The sequence below is a fragment of the Bombina bombina genome, chromosome 5 (genome assembly GCF_027579735.1).
Source record: "Bombina bombina isolate aBomBom1 chromosome 5, aBomBom1.pri, whole genome shotgun sequence".
NCBI lineage: Eukaryota > Metazoa > Chordata > Amphibia > Anura > Bombinatoridae > Bombina > Bombina bombina.
In genome coordinates, this window is record NC_069503.1 from 965,540,187 (window position 1) to 965,550,228 (window position 10,042).

Consider the following 10,042-nt stretch of genomic DNA (forward strand, 5'->3'; position numbering starts at 1 on the left):
TTGGCTCCTTGAAGTTGTCCCTCCCCACTCGCACACTTCAGCTTGTGCGAACAGGGATCTGAATGAAAGCAGTTTAAGACTGGCCCACATGCCTGCAGTGAAATAGACTTCACTGACAGGCAGGATATAGGGCTCTATCGCACGTGCGATTTCCTTAAAGAGACACACCAGAAACCAAAAATTTTTTACTGTAATAAAAAAAAAGCATCAGATTTTTTTTTTTGGGGGTTAGAAATAAAATATAATTTTTCTAATAGGGGGCTATTGGAAAAATTATATTTTATTCAGCAAAATTTTTTTTTTCCTCTGCATCTGACAGGGGGGCACGTGCTCATGTGCACAAATGGAGGAGCCTCCACTGTATAGTAATATCCTCTTTTAAACAGTACACCAATGCTGTTATGTAATTTACTAGCGCTGGCCATCTACAATGTATGCTTCGTCAAACTATAACACTAAGATAAACTTATTTCACTGTTATTCTATCCCTTGCAGCATCATCACGCCACTTCCTAGCACAGCTCGCACGTGTTCCAGTGTTGTTCTTTTTATTATGCAGTGACTGACAGCAGAGCTTCATCTTTTCTTGTTCTTATTGGACCACTCCGGGCCTACCACATGACAATCCCATTTAGTCCCGCCCACACAACTGCTAGATCTGCAGGAGAAAGTTGATAGACATATTTGAAACTGGCAAACGTTAAAATACATACAAATACATTTTAAAAAAGTACAGAAACGAGTTGACTAAGCCCTGAAACAAATGATAGATTGACGTAATGTACGAAATAGATTAGTAACACAAATAAAAAAGCGTATTTGATTCCTACTTGATTTCAAGCCATAGTTTAATATGCCCTAAAAGTTAAATGACGTAATTTGCTAGACACTGCCCCTTCAAAAAAAAAAGTCGCACTTTGCTGCCATATTTTTCTTAAGCTTGTGTCTCCTAGGTAACAGCGCGACAAACGCGTCACTTCCCGTGGAAAGCTGTCTCGTGCTGCCCCGCGTGTTGTGTGAACCGGTGTGGGTCGCGCGGAGTCAGGTAACAGCGGAGAAGGGGCGGGCCGTGTAGCCCGCCCCCCACAAACACAGAAAGGATGGCTGAGCCTGCTGGGGCCTCCAGCCGTCATGAAAAAAGTTTAGGTCTTCTAACCAGTAAGTTCGTATCGCTCTTGCAGGATGCTAAGGACGGAGTGTTGGATCTAAAAGTGGTGAGTTATGGTGAGGGGAGGGACTGCAAACCATGAGTGACTGGTGGGCAACACGTGACACTTGTGAGGGCTGACAGGTGGGCAGGTAACATATTCTCCTGTTTATTAGGCGAAAACTTCTTGCTTCCATGATTTAAATTATTTTTTGAATCCACATTTTCTATAGTCTTGAAGGGGGACCAACATTATGTCGTGGGCATTAATATTGCATGTATATAGTATACTCAACCACTGATTGACCAGCAGGGCTTAAAGGTCCTGAAGTGGAACTTGAACAAGACAGAAATTTGAAGGTATAATTGACTCAAAATGTTATTCTCAATTCCAAAAAGTTATATTTTTATGGTTTTTTTTTGTGTGCTTTCCCTAAGTTTTCAGTGAAATGTCATCTTAATGCTAAAGGATACAAATATGTTACATAACTGGGTGCTTCCAACTTTGTGGCAAGTGTTTAGGAAGACCCTTTCCTATTCCATTGTGACTTTGCCACAGTGCACAAAGCTAAGTTGATGAACATATGGTTTGATGAGGAGGAACTTGGGTGGCCTGCACATAGCCCTGACCTTAACTCCTTTTGGGATAAATTGGAACCCTGATTATAAGCCAGAACTTGTCGTCAATGCCTGACCTTACAAATGCTCTGTTTTTTTTGTTTTTTTTGTGTGGAATGGGCACAAATTCCCACAGACGCACCCCAAAATCATGTGGAAAGTTTTTCCAGTAGAGTTGCAGCTGTTTTAGCCACAAAGTGGGTAGGAGGGAGACCTGGCAGCAACAACAAATCCTACATACTGATTCCCATGGTTTTGGAGTGGGGTGTCCAACAAGCTCACATAGGTGTGATAGTCAGTTGTACACATCCTTTTGGCTATATAGTGTGATACAAGATATATAGCATATAGGTTTTGTTGGCATACTTGAAAAAAGAGACCTTACATTTTTATTTCTAAAATGTCCATAGCTGTACTTTAAGAATGAAGATTACATCTCAGGTATTCTTGAATACCCATAAGAGATTTGTTATCACTTCTATTGGAAGTCTGTTCCATTAATCAGCCACCCTTTGTGTAAAGAAGTGCTTTTAGATAATATTCCTGAACGTGCTACCCTCCAATATGAGATCATGACTTCTTCTCTAGAAAACCATATTGGATTCGTCTTACTTTCACAAGTATGCCTAATGTGATTTCCAGTAAGTTGTATTCAGCACCTGTTAATGATGGAATTCCTGTGGTGCACAAAACTGTTTGGTTGCTGGTGCTGAATGTGATTACCTTCTTCCTAGAGGGGAATACAATCCTGCATTTCAAAAACCAGACCGCTCCATATTAGACGGTCTCCTCACCCCCTTACCTGCACCAGTTGCAGGAAAGAGTTGGTGCAGGGATTGTGTGATGATATCAGAGATGGGGATAACTGAGTGAGGATTTTGTGTGCAGACAAGATAACATATTCTTTTTGTATACTAATACAGCTATATTTAGCGCTGCGGAATCTGTTGGCGCTCTACAAATAACCGATAATAATAATAATAGCTATGTAGATATAACCATAAGGCTATTTGCAGATGTAATTACCAACCCAGAGGCAGAACTTTTTTCAACTTTCTGCGATGGGATTTTTTTTTATTGAAAATTTTTCTGCAGGACATTTTTAAATGAAACTTAAAGGGACACTAAACCCAATTTTTTTTTCTTTCATGATTCAGATAGAGCATGTGATTTTAAACAACTTTCTAATTTACTCCCATTATCCATTTTTCTTTGTTCTCTTGCTATCTTTATTTAAAAAGCAGGAATGTGATGCATAGGAGCCGGACCATTTTTGGTTGAGAACCTGGGTTATGCTTGCTTATTGGTGGGTAAATGTAAGCCTCCAATAAGCAAGCGCTATCCATGGTGCTGAACCTAACATGGGCTGACTGCTAAGATTTACATTCCTGCTTTTAAAACAAAGATAGTAAGAGAACAAAGAAATTGATAATAGGAGTAAATTAGAGACTTGCTTAAAATTTCATTCTCTATCTGAATCGTGAAAGAAAAATTTGGGTTCAGTGTCCCTTTAATTTATATTTGGCAGTTACATTAAAGGGATACTAAACCCATTTTTTTTCTTTCATGATTCAGATAGAGCACGAGATTTTAAGCAACTTTCTAATTTACTCCTATTATCAATTTTTCTTTGTTCTATCTTGATTTGAAAAAGCAGTACTGTAAGCTTTAGAGCCAGCCCATTTTTGTTCAGCACGTGGTTAGCACTTGCTGATTTGTGTCTAAATGTAGCAAACCAATCAGCAAGCGCTACCCAGGTGCTGAACTAAAAATGGGCCGGCTCCTAACCTTTCATTACTGCTTTTTCAAATTAAGATAACATGAGAACAAAGAAAAATTGATAATAGGCGTAAATTAGAGCATGCAATTTTAAACAACTTTCTATCTGAATCATGAAAGAAAAAAATTGGGGTTAGTGTCCCATTAAAGCACCATCTCAATTGCAACGTGTTGATTAACTGTAGAATAAAGTGTTATAATACATTGCGGGAGTTTAAAATCTCAATGTAAAAATAGCTTCAGAGAAAAAAAAAAGTGAAATGTCTCTTGAATACATTTGTTTTCTTTCATGTAATTAGCAAGAGTCCATGAGCTAGTGACGTATGGGATATACATTCCTACCAGGAGGGGCAAAGTTTCCCAAACCTCAAAATGCCTACAAATACACCCCTCACCACACCCACAAATCAGTTTTACAAACTTTGCCTCCTATGGAGGTGGTGAAGTAAGTTTTTGCTAGATTCTACGTTGATATGCGCTCCGCAGCAGGTTGGAGCCCGGTTTTCCTCTCAGCATGCAGTGAATGTCAGAGGGATGTGAGGAGAGTATTGCCTATTTGAATTCAATGATCTCCTTCTACGGGGTCTATTTCATAGGTTCTCTGTTATCGGTCGTAGAGATTCATCTCTTACCTCCCTTTTCAGATCAACGATATACTCTTTTATTTATTTATTTATTTATTTATATATATATATATATATATATATATATATATATATATATATATATATATATATATATATATAATCATTACCTCACCTCTGCTGATTTTCGTTTCAGTACTGGTTTGGCTTTCTACAACATGTAGATGAGTGTCCTGGGGTAAGTAAGTCTTATTTTTTGTGACACTCTAAGCTATGGTTGGGCACTTTTTTATAAAGTTCTAAATATATGTATTCAAACATTTATTTGCCTTGACTCAGGATGTTCAACATTCCTTATTTCAGACAGTCATTTTCATATTTGGGATAATGCATTTGAATAAATCAATTTTTTTTTTCTTACCTTAAAATTTGACTTTTCCCTGTGGGCTGTTAGGCTCGCGGGGGCTGAAAATGCTTCATTTTATTGCGTCATTCTTGGCGCTGAGTTTTTTGGCGGAAATTTTTTTTCTGTTTCCGGCGTCATACGTGTCGCCGGAAGTTGCGTCGTTTTTTACTTTCTTTTGCGCCAAAAGTGTCGGCGTTCCGGATGTGGCGTCATTTTTGGCGCCAAAAGCATTTAGGCGCCAAATAATGTGGGCGTCTTATTTGGCGCTAAAAAAATATGGGCGTCACTTTTGTCTCCACATTATTTAAGTCTCTTTATTTATTGCTTCTGGTTGCTAGAAGCTTGTTCACTGGCATTTTTTCCCATTCCTGAAACTGTCATTTAAGGAATTTGATCAATTTTGCTTTATATGTTGTTTTTTCTATTACATATTGCAAGATGTCCCACGTTGAAACTGAGTCAGAAGATACTTCTGGAAAATCGCTGCCTGGTGCTGGAGCTACCAAAGCTAAGTGTATCTGCTGTAAACTTTTGGTAGCTGTTCCTCCAGCTGTTGTTTGTATTGAATGTCATGACAAACTTGTTAATGCAGATAATATTTCCTTTAGTAAAGTTACATTACCTGTTGCTGTTCCGTCAACATCTAATACTCAGAGTGTTCCTAATAACGTAAGAGATTTTGTTTCTAAATCCATTCAGAAGGCTATGTCTGTTATTCCTCCTTCTAGTAAACGTAAAAAGTCTTTTAAAACTTCTCATTGTTCAGATGAATTTTTAAATGAACATCATTATTCTGATTCTGATAATGGTTCTTCTGGTTCAGAGGATTCTGTCTCAGAGGTTGATGCTGATAAATCTTCATATTTATTTAAAATGGAATTTATTCGTTCTTTACTTAAAGAAGTCCTAATTGCATTAGAAATTGAGGATTCTGGTCCTCTTGATACTAAATCTAAACGTTTAGATAAGGTTTTTAAATCTCCTGTAGTTATTCCAGAAGTTTTTCCTGTTCCTGGTGCTATTTCTGAAGTAATTTCCAGGGAATGGAATAATTTGGGTAATTCATTTACTCCTTCTAAACGTTTTAAGCAATTATATCCTGTGCCATCTGACAGATTAGAGTTTTGGGACAAAATCCTTAAGGTTGATGGGGCTGTCTCTACTCTTGCTAAGCGTACTACTATTCCTACGGCAGATGGTACTTCCTTTAAGGATCCTTTAGATAGGAAAATAGAATCCTTTCTAAGAAAAGCTTACTTGTGTTCAGGTAATCTTCTTAGACCTGCTATATCTTTGGAGGATGTTGCTGCAGCTTCAACTTTTTGGTTGGAAGCTTTAGCGCAACAAGTAACAGATCATAATTCTCATAGCATTATTATTCTTCTTCAACATGCTAATTTTATTTGTGATGCCATCTTTGATATCATTAGAGTTGATGTCAGGTATATGTCTCTAGCTATTTTAGCTAGAAGAGCTTTATGGCTTAAAACTTGGAATGCTGATATGTCTTCTAAGTCTACTCTGCTTTCCCTTTCTTTCCAGGGTAATAAATTATTTGGTTCTCAGTTGGATTCTATTATATCAACTGTTACTGGAGGGAAAGGAACTTTTTTACCACAGGATAAAAAATCTAAAGGTAAATTTAGGTCTAATAATCGTTTTCGTTCCTTTCGTCACAACGAGGAACAAAAGCCTGATCCTTCATCCTTAGGAGCGGTATCAGTTTGGAAACCATCTCCAGTCTGGAATAAATCCAAGCCTTTTAGAAAATCAGAGCCAGCTCCTAAGTCCACATGAAGGTGCGGCCCTCATTCCAGCTCAGCTGGTAGGGGGCAGATTACGTTTTTTCAAAGAAATTTGGATCAATTCCGTTCACAATCTTTGGATTCAGAACATTGTTTCAGAAGGGTACAGAATTGGCTTCAAGATAAGACCTCCTGCAAAGAGATTTTTTCTTTCCCGTGTCCCAGTAAATCCAGCGAAGGCTCAAGCATTTCTGAAATGTGTTTCAGATCTAGAGTTGGCTGGAGTAATTATGCCAGTTCCAGTTCTGGAACAGGGGCTGGGGTTTTATTCAAATCTCTTCATTGTACCAAAGAAGAATTCCTTCAGACCAGTTCTGGATCTAAAAATATTGAATCGTTATGTAAGGATACCAACATTCAAAATGGTAACTGTAAGGACTATCCTGCCTTTTGTTCAGCAAGGGCATTAGATGTCTACAATAGATTTACAGGATGCATATCTGCATATTCCGATTCATCCAGATCACTATCAGTTTCTGAGATTCTCTTTCCTAGACAAGCATTACCAGTTTGTGGCTCTGCCGTTTGGCCTAGCAACAGCTCCAAGAATTTTTACAAAGGTTCTCGGTGCCCTTCTGTAATCGGAGAACAGGGTATTGTGGTATTTCCTTATTTGGACGATATCTTGGTACTTGCTCAGTCTTCACATTTAGCAGAATCTCATACGAATCGACTTGTGTTGTTTCTTCAAGATCCTGGTTGGAGGATCAATTTACTAAAAAGTTCATTGATTCCTCAGACAAGGGTAACCTTTTTGGGTTTCCAGATAGATTCAGTGTCCATGACTCTATCTTTGACAGACAAGAGACGTCTAAAATTGATATGAGCTTGTCGAAACCTTCAGTCACAATCATTCCCTTCGGTAGCCTTATGCATGGAAATTCTAGGTCTTATGACTGCTGCATCGGACGCGATCCCCTTTGCTCGTTTTCACATGCGACCTCTTCAGCTCTGTATGCTGAACCAGTGGTGCAGGGATTACACAAAGATATCTCAATTAATATCTTTAAAACCGATTGTACGACACTCTCTGACGTGGTGGACAGATCACCATCGTTTAGTTCAGGGGGCTTCTTTTGTTCTTCCGACCTGGACTGTAATTTCAACAGATGCAAGTCTTACAGGTTGGGGAGCTGTGTGGGGGTCTCTGACGGCACAAGGGGTTTGGGAATCTCAGGAGGTGAGATTACTGATCAATATTTTGGAACTCCGTGCAATTTACAGAGCTCTTCAGTCTTGGCCTCTTCTAAAGAGAGAATCGTTCATTTGTTTTCAGACAGACAATGTCACAACTGTGGCATACATCAATCATCAAGGAGGGACTCACAGTCCTCTGGCTATGAAAGAAGTATCTCGAATTCTGGTTTGGGCGGAATCCAGCTCCTGTCTAGTTTCTGCGGTTCATATCCCAGGTATAGACAATTGGGAAGCGGATTATCTCATTCGCCAAACGTTGCATCCGGGCAAATGGTCTCTTCACCCAGAGGTATTTCTTCAGATTGTTCAAATGTGGGGACTTCCAGAAATAGATCTGATGGCCTCTCATCTAAACAAGAAACTTCCCAGGTATCTATCCAGATCCAGGGATCCTCAAGCGGAAGCAGTGGATGCATTGTCACTTCCTTGGAAGTATCATCCTGCCTATATCTTTCCGCCTCTAGTTCTTCCAAGAGTGATCTCCAAGATTCTGAAGGAATGCTCGTTTGTTCTGCTGGTAGCTCCAGCATGGCCTCACAGGTTTTGGTATGCGGATCTTGTCCGGATGGCCTCTTGCCAACCGTGGACTCTTCCGTTAAGGCCAGACCTTCTGTCGCAAGGTCCTTTTTTCCATCAGGATCTCAAATCCTTAAATTTAAAGGTATGGAGATTGAACGCTTGATTCTTAGTCAAAGAGGTTTCTCTGACTCTGTGATTAATACTATGTTACAGGCTCGTAAATCTGTATCTAGGGAGATATATTATAGAGTCTGGAAGACTTATATTTCTTGGTGTCTTTCTCATCATTTTTCCTGGCATTCTTTTAGAATTCCAAGAATTTTACAGTTTCTTCAGGATGGTTTGGATAAAGGTTTGTCTTCAAGTTCCTTGAAAGGACAAATCTCTGCTCTTTCTGTTCTTTTTCACAGAAAGATTGCTAATCTTCCTGATATTCATTGTTTTGTACAAGCTTTGGTTCGTATAAAACCTTTCATTAAGTCAATTTCTCCTCCTTGGAGTTTGAATTTGGTTCTGGGGGCTCTTCAAGCTCCTCCGTTTGAACCTATGCATTCATTGGACATTAAATTACTTTCTTGGAAAGTTTTGTTCCTTTTGGCCATCTCTTCTGCCAGAAGAGTTTCTGAATTATCTGCTCTTTCTTGTGAGTCTCCTTTTCTGATTTTTCACCAGGATAAGGCGGTGTTGCGAACTTCTTTTAAATTTTTACCTAAGGTTGTGAATTCCAACAACATTAGTAGAGAAATTGTGGTTCCTTCATTATGTCCTAATCCTAAGAATTCTAAGGAGAAATCATTGCATTCTTTGGATGTAGTTAGAGCTTTGAAATATTATGTTGAAGCTACTAAGAATTTCCGAAAGACTTCTAGTCTATTTCTTATCTTTTACGGTTCTAGGAAAGGTCAGAAGGCCTCTGCCATTTCTTTGGCATCTTGGTTGAAATCTTTAATTCATCATGCTTATGTCGAGTCGGGTAAAACTCCGCCTCAAAGGATTACAGCTCATTCTACTAGGTCAGTTTCTACTTCCTGGGCGTTTAGGAATGAAGCTTCGGTTGATCAGATTTGCAAAGCAGCAACTTGGTCTTCTTTGCATACTTTTACTAAATTCTACCATTTTGATGTGTTTTCTTCTTCTGAAGCTGTTTTTGGTAGAAAAGTACTTCAGGCAGCTGTTTCAGTTTGAATCTTCTGCTTATATTTTCAGTTTTTTTCATTATAAATTTAAACTTTATTTTGGGTGTGGATTATTTTCAGCGGAATTGGCTGTCTTTATTTTATCCCTCCCTCTCTAGTGACTCTTGCGTGGAAAGATCCACATCTTGGGTAGTCATTATCCCATACGTCACTAGCTCATGGACTCTTGCTAATTGCATGAAAGAAAAAATAATTTATGTAAGAACTTACCTGAAAAATTCATTTCTTTCATATTGGCAAGAGTTCATGAGGCCCACCCTTTTTGTGGTGGTTATGATTTTTTTTGTATAAAGCACAATTATTCCAATTCCTTATTTTTTATGCTTTCGCACTTTTTTCTTATCACCCCACTTCTTGGCTATTCGTTAAACTGATTTGTGGGTGTGGTGAGGGGTGTATTTGTAGGCATTTTGAGGTTTGGGAAACTTTGCCCCTCCTGGTAGGAATGTATATCCCATACGTCACTAGCTCATGGACTCTTGCTAATATGAAAGAAATTAATTTATCAGGTAAGTTCTTACATAAATTATGTTTTTCCTGCTCTTGGTCTAATATCACATAATGAGGTAAAATGCAGTAATAAAAAAGGTGCATTGCTTATAAAAATGCAGACCAGGAAAGGCTTGGTTGGGTTGTAAAAATCCATGAGAGCCAGTCCTGCTGCATACTTGACTGTCCTCTTACAATAATGCTTCTCTCTGATTGCACTGCTATGGAAAATTTACACAGCGCTACCAGACCACAGCGTTGTTTGAAGAAAACAGCCTGATGCAGAGAGCAGTGTTGCAAAG

At 38.7% G+C, this 10,042-nt stretch overlaps 1 protein-coding gene across 3 annotated transcripts in view; it reads left to right on the top strand.

The window, feature by feature from the left end:
- The first annotated feature begins 963 nt into the window (after nt 1–963).
- LOC128661023 (transcription factor E2F5) overlaps nt 964–10,042 on the top strand; it is a 102,986-nt gene continuing 93,907 nt past the window's right edge. For all 3 annotated transcript variants that reach the window (XM_053715165.1, XM_053715167.1, XM_053715166.1), the window contains exon 1: nt 964–1,214. In XM_053715165.1, the coding sequence (XP_053571140.1) occupies nt 1,101–1,214 (114 nt within the window). In that variant the 5' untranslated portion in view covers nt 964–1,100. The remainder of the gene's footprint in view (nt 1,215–10,042) is intronic.